The sequence below is a fragment of the Polypterus senegalus genome, chromosome 11 (assembly GCF_016835505.1).
Source record: "Polypterus senegalus isolate Bchr_013 chromosome 11, ASM1683550v1, whole genome shotgun sequence".
In the NCBI taxonomy this organism is placed as follows: Eukaryota; Metazoa; Chordata; class Cladistia; order Polypteriformes; family Polypteridae; genus Polypterus; species Polypterus senegalus.
Window position 1 is genome coordinate 27,360,403 of NC_053164.1, and position 23,913 is coordinate 27,384,315.

Here is a 23,913-nt window from a genome sequence, read left to right on the forward strand (position 1 = left end):
TCAGCTGTGATTATTAGATGAAATAAAGCACAGGACAGGAATTTTTCATATTAAGACTGAACATTTATAGTTTAAGTTAATGGAACATTTCAATCATGTGAGGTTTTCATTATAACCTCGGTTATAATTTATTCCATTGCAAATGAGCAGCTACTAGCCTGCTAGGGTACTGGCACTTGGACATGACATTGACATTTGACATGTACTCCAATAACGTGTAAGCAGTGTTACAAAATTTTTATTTTTCATTAAATTTTATTTCTAAGCATGTTGTCAAATTTTAAGTTGTGTCTGTACAACAGTGTACAGATTAAGTTTGGCAACAGTTTAGATACAGTTCATATCATAGGCCAGCGGTTCTCAAACTTTCGTATTTCGCGCCGCCTACCCCCCTTTTTCTGCCTGGAATAATTCTGCTCCCCCTGTATAATAAAAGATAGATGAGAATAACCTATGATACAACTAACAAAGGTATGATATTCGTGCGGTGTCGCGGTATCATATCATTTTTACTTCCATAAGATTTGCATGTGTTCAGCTAACTTCGATGAAATATTTGCAATTTGTTATTTTTTAAGTGCTTTAATAACTGTTAAAATGCCTTGTGTGGTTTTTGGTAGTAATTCTAATCCCAAAAACAAATAATACATTATTTATTCTTATTTAATTTTTTTTTTATGTAAAGAAACAATTAAATATGTTTTAATTTTTTAAAATCTCGTAAACGAGGACACCGATGAAGTCAATCTGCGCGAGACGAACGTATCTTCGTCTGACAAATATCATACCGCTGTTGTATCATGAAAATAACCCAATACGCAGTAAATTATTTAACTCAAGTTGGCAATATTAGCTACGCTGCCAATGTGGTGCAGTCGCGCCGCATTATCACCTGATCTACTGTTACCCGAATGTTCGCGACAGATACCGATACGTCTCAAACTTTCTGGATTGAAAATACGCGACAATAAAAGCAGCAGCAGCCGCGCCACTCGTCAAAGAAACAAACTTCAAATAGGAAAGGAGCTCAGAGTGTCCATCTCGAATATCAAACCAAACCTGGACAGGCTTTGTGCTTTAAAGCAGGCACATATTAGTCATTAGATCTATGCCTTAGAAATGTTTTATTTTAATTTTAGTTTGTTGTGATTATATGCTTGCAAATTTAAATTTGAAATAAAAATGTAAAAATTAATTTGATGCCTTGTTCATTTATTCGATGCCCCCAGTTTGAGAACCGCTGATAGGCTTATAGCAAGTAGCGAGCCGCGTACTCTTCACAAATTTTAAGAAAATGACAATGAATAATGAGCTGAGTAGGTCGACCTCGTTACCTCACTCGTTGAAGGATACCCGGGCCGGTTTTGAAACCCAGTCCGCTCCTGCATACCAGAAAGCTAAATGACGTGCAATCAGAGAATTTAGAGTATTTGAAGACACGGTTCCCTCCAATTTACCGAAAAGGAAGTTTTTTTTAGCCGGGATGCGATGCCCCTCTCTCCACGATACATTGATTGATATGCACTTTAATTATAAGTAGCGACGCTTGATTTTAAGCCCCGTGTGCTGATAACTCAAGGGAGTGTCCAAACACGGGACAAATGTATTGGATAACGAAACACACCCTGACTATTTAAAGTCAATCACAGGTGCAACGCAGCAGTTTGAATGCTTCACGAATCATGGAGCCAAGTGGCACGTTAGTGCTCGTCGCGATCGTCCTGATAATGCTATTTGCCTTGTTTCGGAAGGACTCCTCTCGCTATGGCAAGATGCCTCCCGGCCCGACACCGCTACCTTTGATAGGTAACCTGCTGAAAATGAACGGTAAAACGCCACACGAGAGCTTCGTCAAGGTGAGCATCTAAAGACTTTCCTGAACATACTCCTTGCTCAAACAATCGATTTTTTTCGACCCGCTAACTTGCGCATCTTTTCCCCATAGATGAGTGAAACCTACGGACCGGTAATGACGGTGATGTTCGGGCCGCAGCCTGTCGTGGTTCTGGTAGGGCACGAGGTGGTCCATGAGGCGCTGGTACAGCAAGGGGATGCGTTCTCAGGACGAGCCGCCACACCGCTCTTCATGAAAATCACCGACAGCTCGGGTGAGTGGAACATCTTTTCGGAGCTTTTCTTTCTGAGATCTTTTTTCTAAATGCTCTATCTTGTAAACCGTGAGGTTAAGTCCCGAGTGCACATTTAGTGACCGGTAAAAGTTGGAGCTTTCCACAATACCTATAATGGAAAAGTAATCGTTAAATTCAAGAGTTGTGTGGCGAGTATACCGATTTCAAACCGATCCGCTTTATAAATGTTTTTTACAGGAAATGTTCCATTTAGAAATCTGCACTCGATCTGTCCCCACAGTGATCATAACCTATCGCCGATTACTTCGAATGCGTCTATGCGTGCATTTAAGTAATTTCACTTACATTTTAATTGATGCATCATAATGATGCCATGCCAGCATGTTTGCAAAGCCATGCGGGGATTCTAAGTAATATGCAGTCTGTGAACATCCTGAAAAGAGACTTTGATCAGCTTATTCTGAATTTGCCCTGTTGCCCAGGAATCCAGTTACTTTAAGCTGCATTACATTCGGCACGCAGTCCACACTCTCGGCAAAAGGAGAGGAGAGAATGTCTCATGGCTCTAAAAAAAACCTCCTGAAAGCAAAATTCAAATTCACAAAGGATGGCAGTCTGAGGTGCATGCCTGGGAAGTACAGGAATAATCAATTTCTGTAGATCTGCTTTTAACCATCATACATTTACATTTGTAAAAGGGTGCTCTTTATGCTGATTTTTAGGTACATGACCATACTGACACTAAGTTCTGCATGCTTTCAGGGTGTTTCACACAAATTAAATCTATTGTTGATAAAATCGCTATGTACAAACCAACACTTTTTTTTTTTTTTTTTAAACGAGCATGCAAGAAACCAGCTAAGGACATTGACAATTATCCCTCTGTAAACATTCCTTGTTCATCCTTTATCCATCCTGCTATATCCCAACTACAGGGTCATGGGGGGGTCTGCTGGAGCCAGTCCCAGCCAACATGGAGCAAGGCTGGAAACAAACCCTGAGCAGGGTGTGAGCCCACTGCAGACACTATCCTTGTTCCTATGGTAAACACATTTCTTTGGATGATACCACTTGGAATAGAAGAATAAGAATATTTCTAAACCCTGTTTAATCCTTTCTAAAATATTTCTTTTTGGAAATGAATTACTTAATTGGAAAATTTGTTTGAAAATATTAATTGAACTGGATTATACCTATGAACAATTTTGAATGATCCTCTTAATGCAATACCTACCAGGAATTGCTCAAAGTTAAAACCTGAACGTGCTTTTTGTATTGCTGAAGAGGATCCTATAATGCAGGGGTGCCCAACTCCTGGAAGGCTACAGTGGCTGCATGTTTTCATTTGAATAGTTTTTTCTTAATGGACCAGTTGTGCTGCTAATTAATATAATTTTATTTGCTATTTCAGACATGCACCCTTTATATCAAAGACAAGCAATGTTGGTCCAGGATGGCTGCAGTGGCGGCTGACTTTCATTCCAGCCCAATTGCTTCAGTCCTTTTTGCTGATGAAGCACTTATTTCTCAAATGAGACTTTTGTTGCTTCATTTTAATTGCCTGATTTTTGAACCCTTAAATTGCTGGTGTTTGTCTTAAAAAAAAAAAAAAAACACTGTTGCTACTTAGAAAAGATTCCACTATTTTGGTTTAATAAAGTACTGAAGAGAAAGTACGTAACTGAATATTACTCCATTTTAGGCTTCAAATCATTTTGGGTAATATGAAAAAATGGACGGGGGTATGATTCAAGAATGCCCTGATATTGCAGAGTTAAAACACTAACAAGTTATGATATTAACTCCTATTGGCACAAATGGCTTCCTAAATAAGCAACAAGCTGGAACAAAAACCTTTGGCCCTCCAGGACCAATGTTGATCATCCTGGCTGTAGTGCATCTTTATTTGTATGTTCATGTGTGGGGTATTTTCTTGAAATTTAATGTATAACAATCACATCCTTAAAGCTCACATTTAATACAAGATAAATTTATTATACAAGGGACGTTCAAAGTTTCCGCACTCTTTTTTTTAAAAAAAATTTACTAAGGACTAGCAAAATACCTTTATAAACTGAGGGAAAATATACCAATAATTTAAGGATCTCTTTGTATACCACGTTGTCAGTTCGGCCCTCCGGTTGTATTATGACCAAGCTGTGTGCTGAGCTTACTCTTGAGCATGCAATGTACAGTTGGCCATGTGAAAAGTAATAGTGTCTGAAATCTCAAATCTTGGATTGCTGCTGTCCCTAATCGGTTTGAGTTTGTTTTTTCAATTACGACAGTATTTGCAGGACTTGTGTTGAAGTGTCATTTGGCATCTGTCAAGCGTTTGCAAGCATACAACCGGTTTCCTCTAACTTCACATCCAGCTTTTGAGAGTTTAAACATCAAAGTGTCCACTACTGAAATCGTCAGCTGTGAATCTAAGATGTTTAAGAGGCATTGGCAGTTGTCGAAAGGTGTAAAATATTTGGCCATTTTGGTACACTTGAAAGCAACAACTGAACAATTCAGCGGCAGTCATCAACTCGCATGCAGAACCATAGGTGAAGGGCTTAAGCATTTCACTCTTCTAGTGCTCCTGTATAGTATAATTTATCTCCTGTACCATCAGTCCACACCTTGAACCTGTCCCAGTAATTCAATACATAAGAACACAATATTCCTCCGGATATCAAGAGTGAGCCTGATATGGCCGTGCAATATGTAACAGAAAATGGAAAAGGCAGGTGCCATCTCCGGGCATGGAAACCACTCAGTAAGTGACAGTTCTTTGATCAATGGTGATCACCTCGATAGACATGGTAATGGGGGTTGGAATGATAAAGGAAATGGGTACCTGAACAACGTAAAGTCTAAAATACCTACATAACTATATAATCGTAATAAACAAACAATAAAACGGCGGAGAAGCCGTGGATTAAATAAAAAGGCTGCAGTTATCAGCAGGGTGACGTGAATCACGTGGTGAAGCAAGAAAGGGAATGAAGAGACCGGAGCGACGGATGGCCTTCTATAGGCAGGCAGGCAGCCAACCACATGGGAGGCGTTGGGATGGGGGACCCAATGCCGCCTCACATGGCGACCGAGCTGCAGGCCATGGACACTTGTATGTAAAGTAGGATTCAGTTAGCGTTGGGAACTCGCATACCAAATTTCTTGAAGATGGGGCCCATAAGTAACAGACCGTTGGAAAGTTCAATATGGCGGCTAACAGTGATGTCATACCACTGAAATAAGTACGTACATCGATTTTGGTTAGCGCAGGGAAGCCGCCTAACGAATTTCGTGAAGATGAGGCCATAAATAAAGTTTAACATGGCCGATGTTGTCGACAGTTATGACCGTTATGCGTATAATTTTGAAATGAAACCTGCTTAACTTAAACTAAGGAATGAGCCTGCCAAATTTTAGCTTTCTACCTACACGGGAAGTTGGAGTATTTAGTGATGAGAGAGTCAGTCAGTCGGGGTTTTGCCTTTTATTAGTATAGATTTCAAAAACGAATTGCATCACTTTCTACATAGCCACCTTTGTTTGCGATGCAATTTTCCCAGCGTCATACCAGGTTTTTAATGCCCAATTACTACTACTCCCGCCTTCAGTTCAAAAGTGCAGAAACGTTTGAATGTCCCTCATACATTAAGCCAAGTGAATGTTAATGTAGATAGCATTAGTGGAACAATTCATGTTAAGTAATTCAATAAATCAATGGTTTAATATATTCTCTTTCCAGATCTTTGTGGTGGATTTTAAATGGTATTTTTTCATACTTTTCAGACATTAAACACTAAAGCAATATTTTTGAATTATGCAAACCAATTTTGGTTGCAAGAATATTTAACTTGTCATTTCTGGATGTACAGTTTTTTAATTTTTAAAGCATTGTAAAATTTCAATGTAATATTAAAACCTTTTATAACTATGGACTGTATCCTTGTTTGGCCAACACCAATCACAACAGCTAAACAGAGTAGGAAAAATGGAGAAGGCATTAAGAATTTAATACATCAATGGTCATGCCTTACAGAAACCGACCTCTCAGGGGGCTCAAAATCCTTTCCAGGTCATCTGGGTTTGGTTTCCAAAAACTCTGTACTGGTTCTTAAATGGCACTTGACTGGGTTGAGAGGCTTCTCATAGACCTATTGCTTGATTTATACATTGGTGATTTCTGCAGCATTAGATGCAAAACGGGAACCAAATAAAGCTGGCCAGTTCACTGCAAAGGCCCTTCATGTACATCAGTGCTGACATGATGAAAGATTTCAGGTATCTATTCATGTAATATCTGGGCTGACGAATTCTCAGAAACACAGGTAGAACTTGAACTCTGCATTGAAGGATGCAAACCAAACACTGGATCCATCTATCAAAAGCAGTAACTTCTGTGCCTTCGTATTTGATGGAGGAGGGTATCCTCATTGGAGATGAATGGGATTAAGATGGACATGCTTAATCTTTTCACTGTTGCAGATGACTCTGAACTGAATGTGACTGGAAACATTTTGGTCTGCTTCACAATGTCTGGTCTGTTAATTTGAATGTTTTCTTTTTACTTGCCAGTTTAAGATATGGCTGTTTCTTTGAAACTTTGCAACAGTGACAATGACTCTGGGATGCTGACCATAAAGGCAGATGACTGTTTGGGGTGTATGTAAGGAAGAAGCCAACTGAGGGCCTGTAAGGTGTTTGCATTCTCACACTCTTCCCTCTGTCTCTTATCCTCTTATACAGTTGCCCATCTGACCCTTCATCCTTCTGTTCTGGTTAGATTTAGTTTGGCTTTTATCAAAACAGTAATGGACACCTTTTGCATGGAATCTTTCAATTCTTGGTTTTTTGACTCTAGATATACCATACCACATTCTAAGCCCCCTTAAATCCTGAGCAGGTCGCAGACATTGGGAGTCCTGGTGCCTATCCTAGCCAGTCGAGAGTGCAGGGCACAGACAATCCCTTGGCCAGGGTGCCTGGCCATTGCAGATGGTCCCTAAATATGTTCCGAGCATTTTGTTTTCTCTATTGTGTTCCACAGGTAAACTCCTATCGTGCAGAATGTCATATGGTTTGAAAATTTCTCTTTTGAACATCTTGATTTGCAGGACTTGCAATGACTAATGAAGAATGCTGGAAGGAGCTCCGGCGGTTTTCAATGACAACACTAAGGAATTTTGGGGTTGGAAAACGGAGTATTGAGGAATGCATCCAAGAGGAAGCTGAAAGCCTTGTGAAAGAGTTTCAAAAGTGTGAAGGTGAGAAATTTTGAATAATGCAGAGGTTCAAATACTGAAATTGCAAAAGTCAACCTAAGAAATTTTGAGTAATATGAGAATAAGCACGTGATCAAGGAATAAGTGTACTAGGGACCGTAAAGAAATAGTGAATGGCCTTAATACATTTCTTTAAAGTTTGTGTGTGAAAATGTTAGAAATCTAATACTACCTACATGAAATATTAATTAAATACTTAATCATTTGGAGGACAGAGTAGAATCCATTCGAACAAGTCTTATGAAACCAGGACATTTAGCCCAATAATACTCGGTGTGTCTACTGCCTTTTTTTTTTTTTTTTGAATGACTGCAACTTGATTTAGAGTCCCATTTCTATCATGTCACAGAATTTTCATTGTGCGACATCAGTAAACCACCAGCGTTTAAGATGGTAAATATAGCTAATAAACTGACCTTTTGGATTATAAGGTTTGAAAATTAAGCATCCCTGGAGCAATTTTCAAGTTAATAGCCTTGCTCAAGGGCCCAACAGAGTAAAATTCCAGCTGGCAGCAATGACATTTGAACCAACAACCTTCCAGATACCAGCACAGATCCTTGGCCTCTAGTGTCATCTGCAAATCTGGCTCAAACTTGCTCTAATGTAATAACTTTGAACTAAGGGCATGGGACATGCATGTCCTTCATGACATTTACCTTTAGACTGTCTACTGTTGCTACTTTGTCCCAGTAAAAATGGAACCTACACCTGAATTTACACAGCTACTTAACAGCTTTATACTGAGATTAACAGAGCAAACCAGTTTGACTTTAAGGCAACAGAATCCATATAGTGAGGCTTTCATGTGGATACCAGTTAAATAGAAGAGGTTAAGGCCTCCTGTTTTGGTGAGGGTTTGTTTTCACATGAAGCCTGCGAGTACATGTGCCAGATTATGGCTGCTAGTATAAAGAAACATTCTCAACCAGTTAATCCAATTCAAGATCTCCGGGCCAGAGTCTATTCCAGCAGCACAGAGGCAGTATGCAGACCTGAATAGGGTGCCATTCTATCACAGAGCTACCTGTATAATATTAGGTTGAAGATGCATTGGATGAAGATTTATTTCAAAAAATAAAGTGGATTCAAATACTTGCTGCTGAATGGAAAATTTTGCCATTGATTGAAAACACTTTTGATCAACTCCGATGTTAAGACAGATTCCACTGAAGAAGATTAAATGCTGAATATTAGCTAGAATAAAACCGTGTCGGGTAACTTTTTTTACAAGGGACAAAGTACCCAACAGCCATAATTGAATAAAAGTGGAGTTCACTTCTGGATAGGGTTCCATTCCACCATAGACCTCACTAACAGTAAGGTTAGGTTGAAGATGTATTGAATCAGTATTTAATTAAAAATAAATAAAAGTGGGTTCAAAGACTTGCGTCTGAATTAAAATTTTGCCATTGTTTGAGAACACTTTTTAGTAATCAAATCCATTACTATAATGTTAAGACAACCTACTGGGAGAAGCTTAAATGCTGAATGTTAGCATCAATAAAACCGTGTTATACAGTATACACTTTTTATGATGAGGGGACAAAGTGCCTAGCAGTCATAACTGAGTAAAGCTGGTGTTACTTTTCCAGAAAATGATTTAACGAAAAGCGAAATATGCCCCTGTGAACTAAAGTATGTAACTTGAAGCAGTGTCATTCAGCATGAGCAGACATCTTAATGGTGGTATTCTAAGTGCAACAGCCATTTTATGAAGGAAATAATCCAGTCCTGAGAGACCCTTCATACAGTTACTATTCATAACCTAATTACAATTAATTTGAATGTACAAGCATCCCTTGCCCCATTTTTTAAAAAAAAAAAAAAAATCCTTTTTTTATTGCGATAACACCAAACTACATGTTAAATGACAGTTTAATAACATTAGTAAGCATTCAGAGAAATGGCTGTTTCGCAATCCTGTTTTGGAGTCGGGTTTTCTAACATTTCACTGTCAATCCTAAGCAACACATGTAATACGGCGGATGAACCAAAGCACGTGAGTAACAAGCCCACTTTATTGCAGCCGGTGGGTCAAGTCCCACCCCATTCAGACCATGAGCACAATATCTGAGCACCGCAGCTGAGCCATGAATATAACTGAGATTGGAGATTGTGTGTCAACAACATTCAGCCCCACTGCATTGATTAGGTGCCGAGACGGTACCAGTAGAACACATCATATATTCACATTTCACAAAGCAGCTGTTTTAAAGCAAGGGAAACCCATATTTTAAATTTGTAAAACCGTGTGCTTATGTTGTGTAGTTTTGTTTTCTGGAAAAACATTTTCTGAAAAGCAATGGTTTTGCACAGAAATCAAAATAAAATGTCTGTTGCTGCATGCAGTGGCTGCCAGTTTGCTGGGGCAGCAGCAGCAGTGATCATGGTCAGATTGCATTGCAATGTGGTTTCTACCTCTCATCATTAATTGGCAGTACTAACTGGTGAATATTGTCAGTACCACGATTAGCTAGGGACCAATCGGCTGAAGCAGGAACCTTGCATTCGTTTTCGATCACTTATATCAAAATCGAAGTCTGATAAGTCATAGTCCAGTTCAGAGATAATAGGCAAAATGTCTGTGGAGTATTTTGTTTTAAGCATTCACTTTGATTTCTTGCCAGATGTCCGTCCCATTGTTGCCGTTGTTTGCGCCTTGCTCCTTGCAAGAGTGCAGGAAATATCGGTCAAATCAATTAATCTAACGTTCCTTCAGGCAACGAGAGTCCAACTAAAACAAGTTGGTTTTGTCAAAGTTTACAGTTGATTACCATCGTCCGCTCCTCCTTTTAACAAAAGTTGACATCAGCCCTGAAAGAGTTAATACTGGTGTAATGAATCCAAATATAAGTAGTAGTTGAGATTCTCGAAACCTACTCTACTCCACATTTTCACTTTACTGGACTATAAAATTCCGTCTACTTTACCCCCCCAAGTCAACGTTCAAGAAAGCAGAAATACTGTGTTATTATACTTGAAGGGACTCTGGCAGCTGTGGGTATTTTAAAGGATATCTGGTATTTTTCATAGTCTATTTCTTCATAATCATGGTATACTGTACATTAGTTTGCCACATGAAACTGTTTTTCAGAAGTAAAGCATATTTTATGACTTTTTTTTTTTAAAAAAAAAAAAAAACACTAGCCTGCTCTTGCACCTTTAACATGGCAGTGAAGAGTACCAGGGTCTAAATACGAAGAGAAGCATTAAAACATAGAATATCTACACTTTGAAGCAGCAAAGGTTTTAATTTAAGATTCCACACCTTCCACATTCATGAGGCATGCCTGTGACAACCAAAGTTAACTGGAAATTTATATTCGATTCTTAATGCTTTACATCAACCTGATTAAACTTTGGTAAATTGGCCTGTGTGTGTGTGTGTGAGAGAGATTTGGGGGGGTGACAATGTAACATTATGTAGAATAAACAAGATTTCTCATTGATACTGCAAATTGTTAAACATGATGCTTTTTTAGTCAATACTGTAAGTGTGAGGTAATGCACTAAAGTAATAAAATCAACAGTATTTACTCTAATCACATCTTGGTCAGTAATGGTTCTCAAATGTTCAACTGTCTGAATGCATGTCTGTTATGTACAGTGTGTGTGTTAGTTGTCAATAGACGATAGGAAGAGCATGTCTGGCAGTCCTTGAGGGAGGGCAGGAGAGATGGGGCAGCACAGGTCTTCTGAAGGAGGCCGAGTTCCTCAGTCTGCTAGTCTGAGATATGATTGCCCTGTATGGTTTTTCTGATTTAAAGGGTCAAGTACATGATGGCCTGGATATGTTGTGTCCCTAGCGATGGCTCTAGCCTTATTCCTCCGTTGGCTAGTGTACACATCATCCAACTTTGGTCGGACAATGTCCATGATCTGTTGGAAAGTCTTCACCTCAAAGTATGAGGTTACGATCTTCAGCTGTGCAGCTGGCATACCACACAGTTTGAACCTTACGCCAGAACGCTTTCAAACAGGGTTGTGTTAAAAATTAAGAGCTATTGGGATACACTGACCTGTTTTCAGCCTCCCGAGAAAATGCAGATGTTGAGCTTTTACAATTAAATATGTAATATTAAGACCACCATGTAAGAGCCTGTGATATGTAAACTCCCAGGAATTTTACACGCTCCACTCTTTGTTTCACCTTAAACATAAACAGATCTGCATTTCTTTTTTTTTTATTTTTATTTTTTTTTTTTATGTAATGCACAAAGATGTCCTTTTGTTCTACTTGTGTTTAGGACTAGGTTATTATCAATACACCATTTGGTGAGATAAGGAAAATCATTCCTGTAAGCTGTCTTATCTGTAATCCTGACCATATTCAAATTTCACAATCCTATTTGAAGACTATATTGGGGGCACAGTCATGCAGGAGGAGCGTGAAAAGCATTTGGCTCCACACACAACCCTGTAGTGCACCTGGGTTCAGGAAAAGAGTGGAAATACTATGGTTTATAATCCTGACACCCTGTAGACTTTGAGAAAATGTTCTGCACCCAAGAGCAGAGTGAAATGCAAAGGTCTGCTATTCAATTTAGTAACCTATTTAACGGGGAATTAATAATAGTGTTAAATGCACAACTAAAATCTGAAAATGGCATCCCCTCATCACACATAGCACTTGATTAAATAGCTGAGGGAAATCACGGTGTCTCTGCAGAGCCTCACTAACTTTTATAGATGTTCACTGCACTGTGGCAGGTTCTTAAGGCACTGCCATGTATGATTTCAAACAGCCCAGGTAACTGCTGAATCCATACTTTTCGTACATGCAGGGATTTTGACAACCCAGTCAGACAAGACTCCCCCACAAGTAGTAATCTGAATCCACTGATCTCCACTCAAGTGATCTTAATAGCCTTAAACGGCTTACTGTTCTCCCAAGGCCATAGTGTTGCATACCTGCACCTACACTAACAGTTCAGTGTCTCTGGCCATCTTTAGCTCAGTCACTCTCCTTAGTTGGTGGTTTTGTTTTTTCTGACATTTGTTTTTGGTCACATATCTTTATTTTAATTTGATGCATTGCACATTAATTTATCTGTTTTTGGTTTAGTAAATTATGGCTGCATGGTTAAACTATGTACTATTATACTGTAAATGCATGTTTGATCAGGTGGACTAGCAAGAAGGACTCTTCTACTGTAGATTATAGCGGCAGTTCCCAACCTGTGGGGCACGAAGATGTGAAAAAAGAAAACCATCAAATATGAAAAATGCATCTATTGAAACCAAAACAAATTAAACTACATTCTGATGCTAGAAAAATAAAAAATAGTTGGATAAATGTCGATTTAAAAGTTAAGTAGGTATAATTTGTAGAAGTGTATCGGCAGCAAAAAATATAGGAATAAATTTTATTAGGGTTTCAAAAAAACGTTGGTTGCGATTTAAAACTGTTACGAGTTTCGCAAATACTTAATTTTTTACTATAATCCAGCATTTCTCAACCTTTAACAGAAAAGCATTGAGTTAACAAGATTTGTTGTGTCTTCTCCTTAAGGTTCTCCTTGTGATCCCATGTACTTTCTGAGCACTGCTGTGTGTAATGTCATCTGTTCAGTTGTATGCGGAAAGCGTTTTGAATACCAGGATCAAAATTTTATAGGATTGGTGTCTGATATTAATGCCATACTTTATCATATGAGCACTCCTTTAGCACAGGTAAAATATTCTTCTTGTATGATATACTGTACTGGGAAAAATGTTCGTTCTTCAACTGAAATTTTTCTTTTGGTCTAGTTGTACAATGTCTTTCCGAATATACTAAGATTCCTGCCTGGACCTCAACACATTGTTCTTCAGAAGATAGAAGACTACAAAAAAAAGATAGCTGCAATAATTGAGAATCACATGGAGACGGTGACTGCTGGCAGCCCCCGGGATTTTATTGATAGCTACATCTTGAAAATGAAGGAGGTGAATTTTTAAGTCATTCAATCACTTGTAGCCTGTCATTCCATCACCTTGTGGTTGTGTCCTGTATTACCACTATTTGAAAGCTGCAAGGTAGCAAAAAACTCGACAGGTTGGAGTCGGAGGTTGGATCAGATTATGGGAATCCATCCCTGTTCTGACCAACTTTTTCCTATAGGGATGTAGGTGAGCCTATCTGAGTAGTCTGGTGTCCAAGCTGGAAACCAACTCTGCATGATGAGCCAGTCCGTTAAAGGAGTAAGAGGATGAGGAGGCAAAGGAGTCCCAATGAAAAGTTAGGGTGCCAGCCAAGCCACCCAGTTTTACGGATAGCTAGGATACAAAAAAAGCTAAAAAGAAATGTGTGCAGTGGCACAACCGAAAACCGGTGTAACAATTGTCATCTTAGTCTGTCTGTTTTCTTAAACGATTCAGCACTCAAGTCTGTGTTGGTGGCTCTGACTTGTGGGGCTGCTTCCCTCCATCTTCTAGGAGCATTTGGCTTTATTTGGTTACAACTGGAAGAGGTGGGGCTTCTGAGGTATTATATACTTTTATATTCGCCAGAATGTGATCCTCAGATGCCCAGATCCCCCAAACATTGGTCTAAGCCATAGCCAACTTAGTGTTTCCCAAACTCGGTCCTGGGGACCCTCTGTGGCTGCAGGTTTTTGTTCCAACCAGCTTCTGGTTTTAATTGAACTCCTGAGCTAATTAAGTGATGTGGTATTTCCCAAGTTTTGTGTTTAGGGAACAATGTAGAAAACGAAGCTTGGTAAAAAAAAATATATATTAAAATGTACCAAGCAGTTATGGGAATGTACTTTTTTTCTTTTTAACAGTATTTTCATCTTGATTTTCATTCTACTTTTCAAGATGTTTTAATTGTTTAATCCATTATTTACTAATTAGTGGGTCTGACACTAAAGTAGTTGCAGCCTTTGATTATTCAGTGCTGTTTGCCTGGGGCTCTGCTCATTTTAAATTGTCATTAAGACACAACGAAGGGGGTAAAACTGCACAGAGAAAAGGCAAAAAAGAATGAAATCAACAAAAGAGTTAAGCATTTAAATTAAACAGCAACAGCAGAAATATTTCTAAATGTCTTATAAATGTAAAAATCGCACTGCTCTGCTTTTCTGAATGTAGAATAAAAGAAAAATAATTAAATGAGCTCAATGCTATCAGGTGTTGTCACTGATTAGGAATCTGGTTGGAACAAAAACCTGCAGTCACAGGGGGTCCCCAGGACCGAGTTTGGGAAACACTGGCTTAGACAGATGCTGAGCAAGAAAAGCTGAACATCCAAATAATCCTAAGTAATCTTAGGAGACTGATTACTGCAAAAATCATGGCTGAAGGGAAATATCCAATTGAAAATAGCAAGGATCATTGGGCTTCTGAGAGAAGGAATAAAAAAAAAAAACTTGGCCAAAATGAAATAAGACATAATAACAGAACTTAAACTGACAAGACCAGGCCTATTGCAGGAGAACAGTCAACTACTGATGGTTTCCAGAAAGCAATACTTATTAACTCAGAGCAGATAGTGTCCTGATTTCTCCCTAGCATGCATCTTTTTCGTTTGTCTCGACTCATTTATGCTACTATTCGTTACTTCCTTTTCTGTAGAATCATTCTATGATTGAGCTTATGCTTCATGTTTATCAATAGTCTGCTTATACATTTTATATTTGTCTGTCAGACGCATTTTCCAAACTGTCTTACAAAAGAGGTCAACATAACTGAGTAAAATTAGGGTGTGGCTTGTTTGTTCAGCAAATGTAGTAGGACAGGTAACAAGTTTGCCACAAGTGAAAAGATGTAATAACTAATTTACAATCATTTTGATTTTAAAAACTTGTTACAGACCATGTTAGACATCACTGAACACTAAAAATAAATGACACCAGGTTGACAAGATCATTTTTCTTTCAAATAAGTCAAAATGGAATATGCAGTACAATATAAATTTAGGTGCTCCCACCCAACAACTCCAGGACCCTCAGTCCAGACCCATTTCTATTTGTATGGGTAGTTTGGCATAGGTTTTTCTTCACAACATTCTGGGTAACTTCAAGTCACAAAGTCTTTAATGACTAAAGGAAGTTGTGTTCAAGAACATACTGTGTAATGAACTGGTAATCCATTCTTGGTTGATTCCTGCCCTATACCTTTTATATTGTTTGAACTGGCTATGCCACTTCGATAAATCAAATTTAAAATCTGGAAAAATAAATTTGACTGGAATTTAACCGAACACTTTGCAAATCCATTTTTGCAGGTGCCGAGATCACAACCAAATATAGTTTTCCTGCAACCTGTAAAACTGATTGTTTCATTAAAGTGTTTAAATTGTTGAGCTCTGTTTTGGAGCAAATGTCTGTTACATGATTTTTAAATTTGGGCAACTGAGAAAATAAACTTTAAATGGCTGTGTCCCCAGTGAAGACTAAATGAGATTTTTCCCCATTTCCTTAAACCCCCTAGGATGATAATAATCCAGATGCACATTTAAACTGCAAGAACCTGCATGGAACAGTTTCGAATCTCCTTATGGGTGGAACAGAGACGACAAGCACCACACTGCGCTATGGACTTCTAATTCTCATCAAGTACCCCCACATCCAGGGTAGGTCTCAGTTTCCTAGTGAGACACTACAGAATCACTGTATGAAATTCACCAGTTAAAAGCTTTTCTGCATGAACTCTTAAGACTCAATGCAAGCGTTTTTGCCTTGGTAGGATCCTAGGGTGACCCTGTACTCGCTTTCTTTACTGTATAGACCTTAACCAAATCCCATTTATTCTAACCAGCCTGGCCACTGTCATAGTTGACTACTATTGTAGTTCAATTAATCCCCCTTCTTTGATTTCTATAACCCCAGACAATTAGAACACCATATCAAGCAAGAGAAAAAGTTGCTTTTTATTCATAAATTAAAGGTTTCCAGTTGTACCCAAAATACAAGTAAAAATGTTGGCAAAATAATACAACATGGATAGCAAGTAGTTCATGTTATTGCTTAGGCTCTCTATCTTTATTATGTTGGTTGATGTCTGGTGCAATATGGTTTGGCATAACCCTTGAATGGAATGGCTGAAACAAACAGCATGACTTTCTACAAAAATGGAGCATCGGAGAGACGGGCCATGCTTCTGCCACTAATTAATCCTTTCCTTGACACACCTCTTACACAAGTGGGAGTGTCAATGATTCAGCTCTTTAGAACAAATCTGGCCTCATTCTATCCCTATCTATCTTCATATTTGCCACAAGCTTTTTCCCAGGCTGTTCATTCTGAAAGGGGGAAAAGTGTTCATAAGACCCCACCCTCCATGGGCTTATAAATTCAGTTCCTTCCACTTCAGGCTTTTTTTTTTTCTGCTGGGATAAGCTCATTAAATTGTCCCTACACACCCACACTGGTCCACTCTTGCCCCATCTTACTGTAGATTGCCTAAAGCACTTAATAGAACTTCTGATCAGTAATAACATTCCCTAAAACTCCAGGGTGTTGGGTGAATTACACTCACTGTCAGATTTGTGGTTTGTGGGTTTTTTGTTTTGTTTTTTTTTTTTTTGATATCCTTATTAAAATGCTAAACCTTAATACCTATTGGCAAATCACAATAATTTATTTCTGTATATTCTCTAAGAAATTAACTCCCATACCCAAAAAAGACGCGCGCGCACACACACACACACTGGGTGTGAGTGGCGGCAAGGGGTATTGATGAAAGAGATTTTGGAAAAGGCAATTCAGACAGAAGACCCACTTTCAGGTAGGTTGGGTGTGCAATGGGCACCACAAATGGTGTAAATACAATGCACAAAATCATCTTCACAGAGCTCAATGGGCAGTTTATCATGGCCACATCCAATAGGGCAGGGGTCCTCAATCACGGTCCTGGAGAGCCACAGTGGCTGCAGGTTTTTGCTCCAACCCAGTTGCTTAATAAAAAGCACTTATTGCTAAAGTAACACTTCTGCTTCACTTTGGTGATTTTGAGCCCTTATTGCTTAATTTTGTCTTAAACAGCTATTTTAATTGCTCCTTATTATCAATAACATGCAAATGACAAGAGAGAGCAGCATTTCTCCATTTAGCTTATTTACATTTACACCTGTGTGTATTTATCTGCACTATTGGGTTTAATTAAATACTTGGAAGAAAAGTGAAGGACTGAGAATTACTCGTCCATTTTAGCCTTCAAATCATTTGCATGATAGAAAGGGAAAGAAAATCTAGGATATGAGAATGACCTGACATAGCAGAGTTAATTTAATTTCATAGCTTGTTAGTGCTTTATTGGCAAGAATTGCTTTCTAATTAAGCAACCAGGTCAGAACAAAAACCTGCAGCCACTGCGGCTCTCCAGGACTGGGATTGAGGACCCCTGCACTAGGGCAAACTGTTTTGTTTTTGCAAATTGCACCTCACCAAGTGCAGGCACAGAGCAGTGTGACAATTCTCAAGGCAAAATGCAAGACCCGATTATGCCACTCTCTAAATACAGATCTTTCACTTATGAGGGTAGATTTTTTTTTTTTTCCCCAAATACATCAAAACCAAAGTAGAAACTAATTAACAGAACTAGAACAGCTGTCCATCCATCAATTGTAGAATCGCTGCCAAGTTGTAGAAAAGGAGGTGGACAAGCCAGACCAAATCGGTCACAGAGACCTCTGCCAACATGACACCCAAGCCGTTCTATTTCTGAGTCTGTACTGGGCAGGACAATCAAAGTGCCCTTCTACCCTATTGTTCCAGTGCTATTTAATCTGAGATGACTTCATGGCAGGCAAACAACTTTACAGTAGAGCAGTGGTTCCAAGTGCCACATGAGGTTACGGAGAAGAGAAACCATGGTACAGGAGTGGTACAGCTAAATAAATAAAAAATAAAAAAATCTATATCATCTTGACTTTAGTACTTTGTTTTAAAGTATTTCAAAACTGTATATTCGGGTAGGGAGTTTTGGTAAAATTAAGAAACTTGGACAATCTTGCCCAAAACCAGGAGTGTATATCATCTAATCAAAGACTGAATACTTTATCTTTCAGTGAAGATCCAGCACGAGATTGACACAGTGATTGGAAGGGAGCGGTGTCCTGCCTATGAAGACCGCAAGAATATGCCCTATACAGATGCTGTGGTACACGAAATCCAGAGGTTCATTGATCTCATGCCAACAAGTTTACTGCACTCCACCACCAAGGACACAATCTTTCGAGGTTACACCATACCTTTGGTGAGACTCCCACTCCCACTTGAAATCTGCTACCATATTTAACAAAATTATGGTTACTATTTCATATTTTTCCTATAAAATTCACAAGTTACCATCTAGGTAACATGACAATCCATTCCAACTTAAACATGAAAATGTAGTAACACTTTAAAACAATGACTGTACCATTAACAATACATTAACTTTCAGTAGATCCCATTTTGGAGATATGTTATATAGGGCATTATTGTGATGCACTTACAGTATTGCCATTCTTGTCTCATAGCTCAAAAGACATATTTGACACCCATTTGTGTCCAAGTCATCCAGGAATGAGTGAGTATTGATGAGCCAAAAATCTTCAATGGGGTTTTCTCCAGTAAGAAGTTTGTGATACATGGCTGATGCTGTTGGGATGGCCTTATGCCTATGCTGGCCACAAAAGAATAAGGAATTATTTAGTTGAATTAGAAGGTATGGTGTAATCGATGGAAGCCATCATGAATATATTAATAAATTAGGTAAAATTTTCTTTTAAGTTTAGGGGCAGTTTATATGACGCATTAAGCAACAATACAGCTCTGTTTTGTTAAACCAGTAGTTTACCCTATAGCTTTAAAATGACTTAAGTGAAAAATGTATGCATTTTATGATTATTTGATTAAAAAGTACTTAATAAAATAGCATGGATTTAAGCTGACGTCTAATTAAAAGCAGCCATTAAGGAGTATAAATAAAATGCATTATTATTACTTCGTGTATCTGCCGCTCACGTTGTGAAGAGGTGGGCTGAACACACCCCAAGGAGATGCGGTTGCTCCTCTGAAACCCCCTCTTAAATTGTGATGCAATGGGAGCTCATATTGTCAATTTGAGACTGCATGATGAATAAGTTAACCAGATGAAAACATGAACTTTAAGCAGATTAAATCTATTCTGTTAAACCTAGAATTTGATCTTTTAAAAGAATAGTAAAGAGTGTAAATCGGAACATTTTTTAATTTTCCAAACAAAAGTAAAGTTGAGTTAATGCTTACATCTGATGACATTGTTGAATCAAGGTATGGGACCTCAGACTCAAGTCATTGCTGCATCTTTGTGCTCAGACTATTTGGGGCGCCATCTTGTGATGTTTGACCTTCCCTCTGCAGTGTGTTCATGTGGGTTTCTGTGTGGACCTTTTGGAGAAATGCAAGCTCGTTGTTTTTGTTACTTTGCCAAAAAGGCAATGAAAGATAAAGGCCATTTCTTGTGGAAATAAAGAGCAAAATAAAAGCATTACATGTGTAACATTTCACTCCAAATGGATTTCAACCAAAAAAGTAATTTTGGGCTGACCAGATTGTTTTATTTTAAATAGACTAGAGGGCTCTGCCCCTGCTCGCTTCACTCGCGCACACCCACGTGTTTGGTTTACTGAATATACTATACAATACAACAATTTATTTTTGTGTAGCCCAAAATCACACAAGAAGTGCCACAATGGGCTTTAAAAGGCCCTGCCTCCTGACAGCCCCCCAGCTTTGACCCTCTAAAGACCAGAAAAAACTCCCCCCAAAAAAACCCTTGAAGGGGAAAAAATGGAAGAAACCTTTGGAAAGGCAGTTCAAAGAGCCCCTTTCCAGGTAGGTTGGGTGTGCAGTGGGTGTCAAAAAGAAGGGGGACAATACAATACACAGAACAGAATAAATCCTCAATACAGAATAAAATTCTAGAAGTATGGAGTAGAATTTCACATTAGATATCACATAATATGATTTTGGATTTGTTTAGGGTCCTGGAGACTTCATTCATCAAGTGCCTCCCCTATTTTGCCATTCCACATCTGAAAAAGCACTAATCTGATGAAAGGACTACTCTTTCCCATGATTTCTCGGATCCTCCATCGGGGATGACTTTACCTTAGGCAGGCAATATACAATTTAAAGAGATTATTTTCTTGGGAATTGTTACATATGCATTATTTTTACTTTAAAAACCTTTGTAAAAACAATACTTGGCCTTTATTTTCAGCCCCGGGCGTGGTTACATCTTTCTCGCCAGACGTATAACGCTGCTCACGTTGTGAAGGTGAGGTGCGGCTGAACGTACGCTAAGGATATGTCGTCGCATCATCTGTTTTCCTGCTGCTGGCGTTTTGCTTGTCTCTTGTCATTGTTTTAAGAGCTGGGTGCACATGATACTTGTCTGCCAAAAGCAATCCAACAACTGCTAGGGTTAGATGTCTGTGGACTTGTTTTAAATGATGGCTCACTGCTTGGTCTCGCGTGAAGTTCTAAAAACAATACTTGTCCTTTATTTACGGCCCGGGGTGTGGTTAAATTTCTTGCAGGACGTAAAACGCTGCTCGTGCACGGTTAGGGGAGTTGCTGCTGTCCCGCTGACCTTCAATCTTTTTAAAGCCTTTACAGCCACTGTCCTTTTTCCTACTTTGTGTGTCTGCTGCTCGCGTTCTGATCGTTTCTCCATCATCTTAAATATACACCTGACAGAATTGTGTTTTCCAAACTTGTTCTTTTTAGCACTTTCTCTCCACTGCTTTTGGGTCTCTTTTCTCCGTGCTTTTCTTCCTCCTTCGTTTAGTCGTCAACGTTTCATTTCTACCCTTTTCATTCAATTTCCACCCTATTCATTTCTACCATATTGACCTTCTACACTTTATATGCACTGAGAGCCCTGGAGCTGTGTGTGCTGCGTGACTGCCTTTACACTACTGATTTGTTTTTTCTCTCCGTGGTCTTATTTGTTGTTGCTTGTAAGTAGGGCGTGTCTTGTAAGAATCTCGTTCTATGTTCCCGTGAGACGCACCATGGCAAGTCTTTCATCTCACGGGTCTTAAATGTCTTCCGAGAAGATCACATATCGTAGGCTTGCTTTTTCTTTCCAGGACAGGATTTCTTTTTATAATAGAGAGACAAAGGTGAAAGGGAAGTTTTACTGTATGTCATAATTCAGACAACTGGCTTTCCTTTGACTGAATTCTTGCACTTGTTGTTTTATGAGTTGGCAGTGCTTTCATGTGGAACTTCTGGCTCAGCAATTTGAATTTACCATGTCGGAGAGCGCATTTAATAGAGCATTTTTATTTTAAAGTGACTTTTTTGCGTGATACCACACATGATAGTATAATGATGAGGACATTTTAGGAACTCAAACTTTTTGAAAACACATCTTTTATCAATGCAATTTTGTTTTGTTGTCATCCAGGGTACAACAGTAATTCCTTTGCTTCACTCTTGCCTATATGACAAGAAGTACTGGGAGACTCCCCGCTCCTTCAATCCAAATCACTTCCTGGATGAAAATGGCTGCTTCAAAACGAATCCGGCTTTTGTAGCATTTTCTACAGGTAAAGGAAAGTGGTTCAATCATGCTTTTATTTTTGTCATCTTTGATAGTAAGCATTATTAATAATGAGAGATTGCAACCTCAACTAGACTCTTATCCACCTTCTAGTCCTATCATCCATTTACATTGTATATACAGAAACAAAAGTAATTTGAGAAAAAAAAATAGAAAATAGATTTCAGGTATCTATTGTCTAGATGTGTGATTATAAAAAGGCATGATATCTTAAGATAATTTTTGTCCATTGCAACATGTATTACTACTTTACAAATGACTTTCAGCAAGTAGATGTACAATTGACATACAGTCTATATCAGTGGGGAACTGCATTAAAAGTTACTGCGTTCATGAGTTGCTCTGCTTTCTTCGGCAGTCTTCTGGAGCAGATGTGAGAGGCCTGTCATATAACTAGTAACATGGAGCTGGCAGCATTTTAACATTGCTGTCCGTCCACTCCAGTATCCAGTGTGCTTTTTTTTAAATATCTATTTTTCTTGTAGTATCCTAAATATATGCAGCTTTAGTTGATTGTAAATTACGCTGTGTGAATGTGCCATGAAGTGGACTGGAACACCATGTTTCCAACACCAGTTAAAAAAATTTAATAAATGTGAAAAAATCAGTATGTGTTTTATTGTGGGTGGCATGGTGGCGCATTGGGTAGTGCTTCTGCCTCGCAGTTAGGAGACCCGGGTTCACTTCCCGGGTCCTCCCTGCGTGGAGTTTGCATGTTCTTTTCTTGCATGTGTTTCCTCCCTCAGTCCAAAGACATGCAGGTTAGGTGCATTGGCGATTCTAAATTGCCCCTGGCAGGTGGTGTGTGTGTGTGCTGCGGTAGGCTGGCGCCCTGCCTGGGGTTTGTTTCCTGCCTTGCACCCTGTGTTGGCTGATATTGGCTCCAGTAGACCCCCGTGACCATGTAGTAAGGATATAGCAGGTTGGATACTGCATGAGTGAATGGATGGATCATTGGGAAGGACCCATAGTAGTAATGCAGTTGCATATGGGAGAGTGGTTAAGGGTTTATTACTAGTTCAGTTCCACTTCCCCTTCTAAATCTTTAGACTCCATGTTGGCGAGATGTAGCAACAATAAAGGTAGGGGAGAGGGTTTAAACTTTTTACTCCTTTAGAGTTTTAACATTCTTAATGTCTGAAAGCAGAAGCAAAGATGTGTGACAATCTCTCTATAATCCTGCATGTTTAACAGCTATTCCTGACAGACACACCCAATGCGCAACTGTGTTCAGGTGACACTCTCAGTTCTTTCTTTTCTGTTGTTTGTCTAACAGCAGGGTCATTCTGAGCCTTTTTCAGTGTTCCTACTTTCACTTGAAGCTATTGACCTTTTAAAGTTTTGTTGGCACGCACAGAGAGAACCTATAGTTTTACTCACTGTCCAGTACCATTTTGTTAGATAAGTACTTGTGTTCAATCAGTGGGGATGCACATACTGTATATAGCCAATCTGTCCATATTCATGTCGCTTGCATGCATGCTGATGTCCAATGGTTTGATAAACTTGCCCGAAGTACTGAAAGTCCAGAAATTACCGTTTTTAATTAATGACTGACATTTTGCTTGTCTACTTCAATACTTTGCAAGTACTTCCTCTTATGCGTGGTTTAGACTAGTTGCCGCTGCAAAGATTTGAAAGTTCAAATAAGGGTATACAGTCTTATAATTCTTATCATGAACTCTTCTCTATAATACTTTAACAACTTAACATCTGCAATAAACTGTATTATTGCTTCTAGGATGTCTATCACCCTAGTTCTGTTAAGTCATAATTTTTTTTTTTTTCCCCAGGAAAGAGAGTGTGCATAGGAGAGGGCCTGGCCCGCATGAGCCTGTTCCTGTTTTTCTCAATTCTCCTACAGAATTTGTCTTTCTGCTCCACTGGAAACCCTGAAGAAATTAATCTTGCTTCAGATGAAAGTTGCTTTGTTAAAGTCCCGCAACCCTACAAGCTCCTAGTTTGTCCTCGGTAGCTAACAAAGAATATATGAACAGACTATATTTTGAGGGCATAAT

The 23,913-nt window shown here is 38.9% G+C and overlaps 1 protein-coding gene across 1 annotated transcript; it reads left to right on the plus strand.

Annotated features, from left to right (window-relative positions):
* Positions 1 to 1,640: 1,640 nt before the first annotated feature.
* Positions 1,641 to 23,913, plus strand: LOC120538767 (cytochrome P450 2C20-like). Its single transcript, XM_039768224.1, has 9 exons — positions 1,641 to 1,856; positions 1,946 to 2,108; positions 7,202 to 7,351; positions 12,885 to 13,045; positions 13,124 to 13,300; positions 15,788 to 15,929; positions 18,366 to 18,553; positions 21,740 to 21,881; positions 23,689 to 23,913. The coding sequence occupies exons 1-9, from the start codon at positions 1,683 to 1,685 to the stop codon at positions 23,868 to 23,870; spliced, it is 1,479 nt and encodes a 492-aa protein (XP_039624158.1). The 5' UTR covers positions 1,641 to 1,682; the 3' UTR covers positions 23,871 to 23,913.

Coding starts and splice junctions, on each gene's coding strand:
- LOC120538767 (XM_039768224.1), top strand. CDS start 1,683: ATGGAGCCAAGTGGCACGTTAGTGCTCGTCGCGATCGTCCTGATAATG. Junction 7,352..12,884: donor AGAGTTTCAAAAGTGTGAAG/GTGAGAAATTTT, acceptor CTTCTCCTTAAG/GTTCTCCTTGTGATCCCATG. Junction 18,554..21,739: donor GAGGTTACACCATACCTTTG/GTGAGACTCCCA, acceptor GTTGTCATCCAG/GGTACAACAGTAATTCCTTT.